The sequence below is a fragment of the Myotis yumanensis genome, unplaced genomic scaffold (assembly GCF_028538775.1).
Source record: "Myotis yumanensis isolate MYYU_CA2020_CCGP unplaced genomic scaffold, mMyoYum1.0.hap1 SCAF_6, whole genome shotgun sequence".
Lineage (NCBI taxonomy): Eukaryota > Metazoa > Chordata > Mammalia > Chiroptera > Vespertilionidae > Myotis > Myotis yumanensis.
In genome coordinates this window covers 77,444,388-77,456,466 of record NW_027223757.1, presented here as the reverse complement: position 1 = coordinate 77,456,466, position 12,079 = coordinate 77,444,388, and the positions used below count along the sequence as shown (strand labels likewise).

Genomic DNA, 12,079 nt, shown 5'->3' with positions numbered 1-12,079 from the left:
TCCAGCACAGACCTTCTTTTATTCAGTAATATTTTAAGTAGTTCAAATTAAACCACAAATGAAATTAAGTCTTATAGAGGGAATACATTTGTTCTATGAAAAATAGTTTCTTCTCACGCTAGAAAAATTTCCTGGGAGTTTCAAGAACTCATATGGTGGTGGATCTCACATGATTGGTGGGAGGGGCAGATCTCATTCATTACTTGCTAAGTTCATAACCATAAATAATCAATGTCTTCTCTATCAGAATTGCCTTAAAAATGTAGGGATACAAAAAGAAATACTACACCACACTTTGCCCCAAGGAGCTAATAGCATATGTAAGTTGTGTAAGTAAATATTGGGAGGATAGAGCTCTGAAGGGATTGCTCTCTAATGGTACCCGAGCAAGGGAGGAAATGAGACCTTGCCAGGCAGGGTTCCTGGAGAGGAAGATCTGGGCTGCATTTGAAAGGCTCGGGAGCTATAAAGGTAAAGGGGGAGTGAGATGTGGTGAGGGTATGTGGTGAGAGTCTGCACTCTAGACAGAGGAATGAGCATGAGCAATGGGAAGAAATAAAAGATCAAGTGGAAGAACTATGGGCAGTTTGTAAGGAGGCAAATGATGAGGCTGCAAAAACAATCAGAGATGAATATGTGAAGAGTAACAAAGATGGAGAAGCCTCTGTATTTCCATCATGGGTGCTGACGGGCAGAGACAGAGATACCCATTAGGACATCCTATATAATAAAAGGATAATATGCAAATTGACCCTAACAGCAGAACGACTAGGAATGACTGGTCACTATGACACACACTGACCACCAGGGGGCAGACGCTCAATGCAGGAGATGCCCCCTGGTGGTCAGTGCGCTCCCACAGGGGGAGCTCTGCTCAGTCACAAGCCAGGCTGATGGCTGCCAGCACAGCGGTGGGAGCCTCTCCCACCTACTCAGCAGCACTAAGGATGTCCGACTGCAGCTTAGGCCTACTCCCCGCTGGCAAGTGAACATCCCCCAAGGGCTCCCGGGCTGCCAGAGGGATGTCTGACTGCCAGCTTAGGCCCAATCTCCCAGGGAGCAGGCCTAAGCCAGCAGGTAGACATCCCCCGAGGGGTCCCAGACTGCGAGAGGGCACAGGCCAGGCTGAGGGACCACCGCCCCCCCCCCCCGAGTGCACAAATTTTTGTGCACCAGGCCTCTAGTGTATTAATGAATTCTCTTTTGGCCATATGGAGTTTGGGGTGTCTGTGAGGCCACCAGCTGAAAATATACAGCAAGCAGGGAATGGATATGAATCTGAAGGATGGAAAAGCGTTCTGAGTCAGAGAGATGGATTTGGTGTCATCAGCCCAAGAGGCCGTATTTGAAACTGAGGATATTTGTGATAGTTCCAGAATCTGTGGTGTGAAAAGAGAAAAGCTTGCGGCCAGAACCATAGGGAACACCCAATTGTTTTGAACCCAACTCCCCAGGAAGACATGGTCTAATTAGGGCCCCAGGATAATTTCAAAGGATGGATAGTTAGATATAGAGATAGGTAGGTAGGTAGGTAGATAGATAGATGTCAAGTAGAAATCCTAGGCAATTTAATTAGCATAAAACATGTCCCATATCATGGGAATCAGGCAATGTCTAGAAACAAGCCTCACTCAGAAGAGACTCTCTCTATATTTTATAAAAACTAATACTGTAATACCTTCCTAAGTTTCCTCCAAATATTTACTCCTTTCCAATACTACACCCTGTAGGGTGGGAACATTTGTTGAAATGGCCACTAACTAGAACCACAAACACCAGAAAAAAAGATGTCCTGAAGCCTTATTTCCAGTGATATTTTAAACAGGCAATGACTAGGTTCTTCAAAACCCTATGCCAAACCTCAAAAACCCATAATTACTTCAATTTTATATTGCAGATGTGGGAAACAAACATTCTTCCCTTTAGTCATCTTCACTCTCATTTATACAAAGGCTAAAAATTTCTTTAATTGAACAAAATAAGTCTTAAGGTAGCTGTCCCAAGGGATGTTATTATGAAGGAATTTGATTATTCTATACAACCTATACAGTGAATGGATAAGGAAACATCTTATCCTCCTGCGTGGTTATTAGATTCCCATACAGTTACTACCTAGCTTCTACATGACTATTATTAATATAGAAAAGTGAGGAGAGAAAAAGATCCTCTGACAGTGAAAGAAGAAGCAGTCAGAGGTATTCAGGGAGAACCAGGAGAGAATTTCTTGGAAACCTAGGAAATAAATGTCCAAAGGGAAAAAAGTGACCTTGTTAATAGTAAATTTCTGATGAGAGAAGGAACAAGAAGTGGCTATTGAACTAGGCAACCAGGGCATGGGTAATCAGAATGAGAGAAGTCCCATTGGAGGAGTTCTCAAGGGGGAAACCACTGTGGATTACAGTGGATTGAGGGATGCAGTGGAGAGAAGCAAGGAAGACACAGGGTCCGAATATCCACAGAGCTTCCTGAGGAACCTTTAAACTTTGAGACTCTCAGCCTCTTATCTGTCTTCCCAACCTTTAGATAAGTTAGATTTATCTTGAAACTGGAGTCCATAAATTTTGGTCAGGACCACCATGGAATGAAGCCTCGCCTTGCTTTCCTCTACAGATCTGTCACTCAACAACCAAAATTTGAGGTGGTTCAAACTTCATATCTCAGCTACATATTGCCCTTTCCACCCTAATCCTTCATCTGCCCCAGTTTTTTATGGCTTTTCATAAAGAGGGAGCTATTTAGAGAAGTTTGAAGATGAGATATCAACTAGAGAAGGATTAGTTAAGTATTCATAAATTTTGTTTTCTTTTATTTTAATTGGGAAGCAATACACAAAGGAGCCAATAAAGAAGGGCAGGTTAACTACATAAGACAAAGTTATTTCCTGATGGCACAAAGTTCAGAAGGTGCTGGAAGGGATGGGCTGACTTTAAACAGGAGAAGGGTGACAGATTCTCAGAGACCAGAAAAAAGGAAATAAACTTAGATCTCTGGGACAAGGGTTGGCAAATTTAGGGAGAGAATATCTGATCATCTCAATGTTCTCATATGACTATGGACAGCATTTGAAATTAGCGCCCATTGAAGAAACAACACGGTTAAGGAAAAGCCTCTTTAGAAATATTTTTATCTTCCATCAAAGTGGTTGCTTCGCTTACTCATCCCCTTGCCTCCCATCTTTTATAAATCATCATGGGCACTGAGAGGAAACCAATAAAGCCACAGTGTTGGGGGAGCATGAAAGACCTTCACTGGGGTATTCAGAAAACTAGGTACCATCTTGACCCAAATTCACATAAATCTATACCCCAAACCAATAAGTACTCAAACAACAATTTACATCACATCACCTCCTCTGCTCTCCCCATAACTGGCCCATATGTCCCCTAACTTCTGCTGTCTCTAGTTTCCTGCCCATGATTCCCGCAGAGACCAGCACAATCTTGTACACAGAATAAGCCTTCAGTTAAATGAGTGAGCTAAGATGCTCTCTGCAGCAGGAAACCTTAACCCAAAATGTTTCATCTACATTACAACTCTATTGAATCTCTGAATAGGTTAACATATAGATAGAACTCCATGAATTATTCCATTCTTGTTTTGATCAAAAATTTTCGATAATGTTAATTGGTAAAACGTTAATATTGGGGGAAATTAGGTTAAACGTATATGGAAATTCTTTGTACTACTCTTGCAAATTTTCTGTAAGTCTGAAATAAAACAAAAGCTTACAAATAAATGTTTGCTGGGGAAAAAAGAATTTTTGATACTGCAATAATTTTACTGTTTTTCATAGAGCTATTCATTACACAAAATACACCCATATTTATTTAAATTTTTCCATTTGCATATACCCTAACCAGTGGTCAGCAAACTCATTAGTCAACAGAGCCAAATATCAACAGTACAATGACTGAAATTTCTTTTGAGAGCCAAATTTTTTAAACTTAAACTATATAGGTAGGTACATTGTTATTAACTTAATTAGGGTACTCCTAAGGCTTAGGAAGAGCCACACTCAAGGGGCCAAAGAGCTGCATATGGCTCATGAGCCGCAGTTTGCCAACCACGGCCCTAAACTATGGAAATCAGCCTATGTCTGAGAACCACATTAATATCTGAATTTATTTCTAAAGAATGGTAATGTACTAACTCTGTAACTCCCTGCATTTTGGGGTAGTTTTCTGTCCTAAACTTATAGGCTAGAAAAACTGGCTATATGTAATTGGTTCTGATCTAATTCATAAATTCACATATGCCATAAAAGGGAGTTTAAGCACTTTAGCAAGTATATAGTAAAGCAGAAAGAACATTAGAATGAGCTGGGAAACTGAGTTCTCATCCAGGTTAACCACTCACTACTGATATGACCAAGTAAACCTTAATCTCTAGGCTCTGATGCTCTGATTCATAAAATGAGGCAATTGGATAGGACAGCCTATGATGTTTCTTCCCTTATTAAAAGTCTACAATTCCATAAAGCATTGGCTTTCTATTTATTCATCATGTTGTAATTGACAAACCAAATGAGGCATCTTCCAGTTAAACTGACCCTGCTGAAAAGTCCTTGGATGCTGGCCACCCACAGTGTCCTTCCAAAGAGTCCTTCATACAGAAATCTTCATACTAAGTGCTGTGGCCACCCTGGCTACAGCTGGTTGAACCAGGAATGGCCACCATAAATGGCCCAGTATCCTCTGAAGGGTCCTAGCATAAGAGCTTCCCAATAGCTAGATTCTTAACAAAATGGGGACTTACCTAACTGATCTCATGTCTTTTTGGGGATTCTGAACACAGAACTTTCAGAGAAGAGAGAACTGTAAGATACTTTCCCTTAATAACAGTTATTTTAAAGGAAATTTAGTCAGTCATTTGATTGACATCCCAAGTGACCATAAGACCCCATAAAGTCAAAGACCATTGCCCATTGCTGTGTCCTCTTGTACCTCACATGAGAGGCACTCAATTATTAAGGCTTTTATGAGCCACCTAAAACAAAACAGAAAAAAACTCATAGATACAGAGAACAAACTGATGGTCGCCAAATGAAAGAGGTGTTAGGAAGATGATAGAGAAAGGTGAAAAGGACTAAGAAGTACAAATTGCCAGTTATGAAAATAATCATGGGGATGTAAAGTACAAAATAGAGAGTATAGTCCATGATCATGTAATAACTATGTATGGTGCCAGATGGATACCAGATTCCCTGGGAGGATCACTTCATACGGTATATAAATGTCTCATCACTATGCTGTACACCTGAAACTAATATAATATTGTACATCAACTATAATTGAAAAATAAATTTTTTAAAATTTAAAAATAGAAAAAGAAGTTGCTTCATGATGAGAATGAATAAAGCCTCTTAGTTATTTCAAAAAAAAAAAGAGCAGAAAGAAGGAAAGAAAAAAAGGAGGAAGGAAGGAAGGAAGGAAGGAAGGAAGGAAGGAAGGAAGGGAGGGAGAAAGAAAGAAAGGAAGAAAGGAAGGAAGGAAGGAAGGAAGGAAGGAAGGAAGGAAGGAAGGAAGGAAGGAAGAAAGAAAGAAAGAAAGAAAGAAAGAAAGAAAGAAAGAAAGAAAGAAAGAAAGAAAGAGAAAAAGGAAGAAAGGAAGGGAAAGGAAGGAAGAAAGGGAGAGAAAGGAAGGAAGGAAGATCTGGACTACAAGATCAAAATGCTATGACAGAGCAGAAATAGTTATGAAAACAAAGAATCACAGTTTTTCTAGTCCAATAATCATGGATTAGCAACCATCAGTACTTCTACTTTATAGTTTTACTTCAATTATTTATTCATTTCAATGGAGGAATTACCATTTTCTGATTAGCATAGGTTCTGCTCTGACCTATGACAAAAATGCCACTGAGAATCAAAGGAAAACTCAGCCTTTGAAAAGATTTCTCCCTGCTGCCAATGTATAGGTAAATTGACTCAGGATAAACAAAAACAAACAATGAAACACATTAGAAGGTGCTTATGAGTCATTTCGTCTTTGAAAATTTGGCTTTTATGAGTTAGAAAGATTTCACAAAACCATCTGACTTTGGGGGATGGTTTGTTTACCCTGATTTCCTGAAAATACTGGGAACAATTAAAGGTTTGAGATACCGTGAATTTTTCTTTCCATTTGTTGGGGGCCTAATGGCCCATCTGCAGATCTGGACTCCTGTGTGCACATCTGGTCCATAATTTATAAAATGTGCTTATTTATATCTTTTCATTCTTACTTTCCAATGTTTTGAAATGTGCCCTTCGTATATCTTTCTTTAACATATAGACACACCTTAGCTATAGGGCTGACACAATAGAGAGCTGTTAGGCATAAAACCATTAGGACTGATACCTGCCTATTTACAAACAATATGAAGGGAAGAATTTGTGGAACTATTATTGGAGGACATTGTGATGTGCCAGGCACTTCTACTTTGTGGATTAATACTCACCTGAAATAGTTGGGGGCACACCTTCCTTCACCTGGACAATCACTTGGACTTGACCTTCACCTGAAACTGAACACAAAAAACCACAACTTGGATGTGATGCAAAGAGTGTCTTCATACGAAGGATATTCATATGTGAGAAAGGAGGCTTTGTGCTATATTCTCCCCAACATAACTAAATTTTCAAAATAAACAATAAAATCCTTATTAGTTAGTCTAACAATTGATTTCCAACATTTGATTTTCACTGCTTTTATTTCATTAAACTTAACTGCAGTGAGGTCTCCTAGAGATTTGGCACATAAATAGGCTATAAAAACCTTTAGCCATATGTCCTTTGGAAGCCAATGTTGGGCAGCAGGGCACACCTCATACCCTATTTCCTCTCTGTCATTTTGTAGAGCTCCTCTCTGTCAGCTTGTAGAGTTTCCTCTCTGTCAGCTTGTAGAGTTCATGATTTTTAGCAATAGAGTTCAGATCACCCATGAAATGTATTTGCTTTACCTTTATCCAAACAAATTGTCCTTTTAATGAAGGCTTTTCTCCACCCCACCCCCCTTTTCCCTCCCATCTTCCAAACCAACTGAGTACATTTAAAAGGCCTGAGGTTCATTAATTTTAAGTGTTCAATAAATTAGTGGAAATAATCAAAAGGCCTGATTCTTTCTGATAATGACAATTTGATGTCAGTATAAACCAGTAGATTAAGCTGGGAACATATGCTCCTTTGCCAAGAGAGGCTGCTATAATTAAATAGTGAATGCATCTACAAGGTGCTCTCACGCCTGATTAATTAGTAATCAGGTGCCCGAACTCCACTTTTCAGTAACACCTTGTCTCTTATTGGTTAATTACCTTTCTGCCTTATCAGATGTCATGGGAGCCAGCACCTCCCCACCACTGGAGGGCCCGGTGCTGCTAAAGGCTGCAGCCTTGAGACCTTGGCCAAACCCACGCTCTCCGTTGGCCATGCCCTGGGACCTTGAGCCCTTCCTCCACCACAGAATGAAATAGAACAAGGATCATTCTTCCTAATTATAAAGCATAGGATTTTGAATATTGCAAAGAAAATCACCCCCAAAGGAATCTATGATGAGACCTCTCCTATTCTTCCATTCAGATTTTGATAATTGTTCTCATTTTAATTTCTTCCCATTATAAAATGCATAAGTTTGTCAGGTACAATGGCCAGCATGTTCTTTTCCATGTTCTACTTCATCACTACTTCTAAGACCTTGTTTCTCTGTCCTATTGCATAGTTCACCCACTTTTCTGCCTTTAGTAATAATAACAATAAAGCCACTAGCCTAGCATCTTATCTCTTTTTTTATTCTAGAATGTTTAACTTATCCACTTCTGCTCACACTGATCTATGCATTTCCTAAAGTTAAAAAGTGCTTTAAAATGATACTGTGATATTTAGCCTAAGCTAGCTCTCAATGTAGCAAATATTTATCCAGCACCAACTGTGGTCAATTTAGGATAACAATTGCATCCATTGTTAGTTTGCTTTGTCTTTAAATCTTACAGGAAGAGATTTTTCTCATGTACTTTAGGACATTAAACATTGCTGGATACTTAATTTTCATGGAACAATCTAGAAATCCTAAGTTTATAGTACTCAACCCTGGATACCCAGGACTTAACTGACAATTTCAACAAGTTAAACAAATAAAGGTAGGAAATAATCCTCTTAAGGAACCAAAAAACCAAATACAATAGTTAAGCTCAAACAGAAAGAGAAGCAAAAGAGAATATGAACAAGATGATATTTAAAATCAAGCAAAGGCTGTAATAATAGAATACCCTTCTGCAAAAGGAATTGAAATATTATAACAAAATCAAACTCTAAGAAAGGAAAATGAGAATAAATTCTGGGAATCATTTGGAAAGGGAAGTCAGTTCACTTAGAGATATTATAAAAGTCATCCTTGTTGCCAAAACCGGTTTGGCTCAGTGGATAGAGCGTCGGCCTGCGGACTCAAGGGTCCCGGGTTCGATTCCGGTCAAGGGCATGTACCTGGGTTGCGGGCACATCCCCAGTAGGAGATGTGCAGGAGGCGGCTGATCGATGTTTCTCTCTCATCGATGTTTCTAACTCTATCTCTCTCCCTTCCTCTCTGTAAAAAATCAATAAAATATATTTAAAAAAAAAAAAAAAGTCATCCTTGTTAACAATTTCCAGGAGGTTGTAGATTTCAGGGCATCCCTGCCCTCTCCCTAAGACCCAGCCACTGAGGTAAGGAAAGCAAACAAGTAAAGTTACCTATAAAGGTGTTTTTCAAGCCACTCTAGTCATTTTATAGATTTATTTAACTTAAAAGAGGAATGGGTGGAGGAAGGGTAGAATAGAAACAATTTTCCCCGCTAGGTAGATGATGAAATCTGAAGTAGCGGGAACATAATCAATATATCCAAAGTCGCCTGGTGAAAAAGATGCTGTACTTACAGTACATTATAGTTATCATTGTGATGAGTAACCTTAAAACTGAAAAGGCTAACCCTCAACATATCTAACTCCCAACACAGGCTGTTCCACATTTCCATTCATTCACTAAGTCACTTGCCTAGCTCCTGTTCTTGGTCAACCAAGGCTTCCTGGCTCAGGGAGCTCTCACATCTGTAGCTCTGCACCAGTGGCTTCTGAACTGAGTGGCCATTGACCTTGTTCAGCTGCTACACACACAGCTGAACAAAAGGTTCCCACCTCCTCTAAATCTTCTGCCCCTAAACAGACACTGAAAGGGTACATTGAAAAGCTATTGCTCACTTAATTCAAGAAAGTGTGTGAATATCATTCAATCTCAGAAAAGTAGTTTCTGTGCCAGTGGAAATGGAGGAAAGTTATCAAAAGTAGAAAAGATTAGAGAAGTCTGGTTTTCTATCCCACCACTACTTATACATGCCCTTCTGTGGACTGGGTCAGAGCACCTGAGCATGGCTTGGAGGGCTAATTCTTTTCAAACACCATTGCTGCGTCATGAGAGTGGTGCCATAGAGAGTGGTGGGGAAGAATGTGGATGCTGGAGTCCAAGAGCCTAAATTTGAATTATGGGTCTTTCAGTTCCTAGATGTGGGCACCTGACAAGTTATTCACCATCTGAACCTCAGTCACTTTCTCTGAAAAATTGGAATAATCCTACTATCTACCTCAAAAGGTTACTGGGAAGAAAAGATGAAGCAATGCAATACACTTAGTGCAGTGCCTGGCACATAATGGAAAATAAAGTCAGCTATTATCGCCACTGTTATTATGACATGCTTATGATTCTAAGAGCCAGATAACAAAACCCAAGAAATACGCTTTTTATTCTTTTTACAGCTGCGCCTAATCATGATGAGCCATGGTATAGAGCTGTAAGCAATGTAACCAGCTCTGCTAAAATCTGTTAAGTGCTTTGACTCTAAAAAGACAGGGTAAATGTTAAGTGTCATTTCCAATTTGGATAAATACGAAAATCATTTGAGAATAAAGGTATTGTCTCGGGAAGAGTTTAAAAGCATTATACAAGCTGTGATATTGTACATATGTTTTCTCAGTGCTTGATTTCTGATTCTGTGTTTGTAATACGAGAATGGTTAATCTGCTCTGTTTATAAATGGAGACTTACTGCAGTTGATCCTTCCCAGATTGTAAGAATATCTGGTTGGTCATCAAAAAGAAAAGAAGTATATGGGTCAATTATTGCCAAATTACGCTGACAAGTGTTATATGATCTGAGCTAGCAAGCTCAGATAGGAGGAAGAGAGAAAAGTGCTAAGAAAATAGCTCCCGGTAAGAGGAAAGAGAGCTGTTCAGCTAGAAATGATACCAGTGCCCACCAGAGCTATGTGCTGTGCCTGGCGAATTGTGTCCTCACTGGGGCACTAAGAAAGAGAAAAATGAATAATTCTCTCTTAGAATTTAGAGCGATAAATAGGTACCTACATGAAAAGAAACACATGGCATCTTAGCAGGTTATAGATTCCTTTCCTGTTTTATTCTTTATTTATATTCCCATTCCCACTTTGCCCTTCAGGTTTAGGCACATATTAGGAGCTCTCATTCAGCCCACATGCATACAGGTGAGTCAGCCATTGCCTACACATGGAGAGAACACAAAACAGCCACTGTGATCTGTGTCTGCAGATTTGGTCCATTCTCACCCTGGCCCATGCCTTCGTCTTCTCTAGCTGTTGTCGGATTTTGGTCCTCTCTCTGCATTTTCAGCTTAGCTTGCCCTGTCCTCTACCACCACCTCTTTTCCCCAGATCTGCCTCACACACCTGCTGTTTCTACCTACCTGTTCAATGAACTGGACCTGGCTCCCCAGACATTAGCCTCCGTTACTTAAACACAAAGAAGGCTGGCTTGTCAGTTGGTCCCTGGGCGGGTAAAGTTTGGTTCACAAGACCACACTGCTGTCTGATTCCAGCTTTAGAGACAGTCACAGAGTTACCTTGGCCCTTATAACACAGAATCTTTTAAAAACCTTCACAGAAACATTTTATGAAAATTCTGTGATCCCCTTTGATTCCTCTATTATCCCCAGGGACATGCATCCTTGAAAGAGTGATTTTTTTTCAAGTGTAAGAGTAAAAAAACTTGACCGAGATACCAACAGATAGATAGATCTGCATTAACCACAGTCCTGAGAGTTAGCTCAATTAAATCTTCTTAATTAACTTAGCACACAATAACAATTGTTATTCTGATGCAGATAAATGTTTGCCACCCATGGGGCATCTGTGATTTCCTGGGTCCTGTGCAGACCTACAGAACCAGAACTTAGAGGGATGGGCCTGGTACCATGCATTCCAGCTGTCTGCCGACGAGGCACACTTAGAAGGCACCAAATTGAGGAATTTTACAACTTCTCTCATCCATACTCTAAAAATGTGGTTTGTTCTCAGAAGCAGGTGTTCTTTTTTTTTTTTTTTTTTACATTTTATTGATTTTTTACAGAGAGGAAGGGAGAGGGACAGAGAGCTAGAAACATCGATGAGAGAGAAACATCGACCAGCCGCCTCCTGCACACCCCCTACTGGGGATGTGCCCGCAACCAAGGTACATGCCCTTGACTGGAATCGAACCTGGGACTCTTGAGTCCGCAGGCCAACGCTCTATCCACTGAGCCAAACCGGTTAGGGCAGAAGCAGGTGTTCTTAACAAGTGAGGAGACCCAAATAAAAAAAGAGATCCTTATGTTCACACTTCTTACTTTTAATCAATTGTACCAAAAGCTTGCAAACCACGTTATATTCCCAAAATATAAGATGGGAGGTGATCATTTTAATGGCCACCTGTGCCCGGCCCTTTGTGAACGAAGGGTAGCTGCCAGTGTCACTAAGCATTAGTTCCTTAATCAGGGATCCCTAGAAAAAGTATTTGATTCTGACTTCTTAGTTTTCCATCCTTTCTTATTTCTTTCCATTCCTCCCTTTCTTTCTTCCTTTTCCTTTTGAAGAAGTTGCTTGTCATCAAGAGGCAAAATCCCTTCTCACCTTTCCAGCTCCTGTTCCATTCTCTGCATTTTTGCCATGAAGTTTACGGCATTTCCCTGAAGTCAGTTCGCCATATTACCCGTAAAAATCCTTGGGGATCTTGGGGGGAATGAGTTTCCTATAAGAATGTAAATTAATTTATTAACTAGAATGCTATAGA

At 39.9% G+C, this 12,079-nt stretch overlaps 1 protein-coding gene across 1 annotated transcript in view; it reads right to left on the bottom strand.

Moving 5' to 3' along the window:
- Nucleotides 1–12,079, bottom strand: part of PKHD1 (PKHD1 ciliary IPT domain containing fibrocystin/polyductin) — a 414,612-nt gene that overhangs the window by 179,071 nt on the left and 223,462 nt on the right. The window contains exon 51 of the mRNA XM_070418435.1: nt 6,439–6,504. Within this exon, the coding sequence (XP_070274536.1) occupies nt 6,439–6,504 (66 nt within the window). The remainder of the gene's footprint in view (nt 1–6,438; nt 6,505–12,079) is intronic.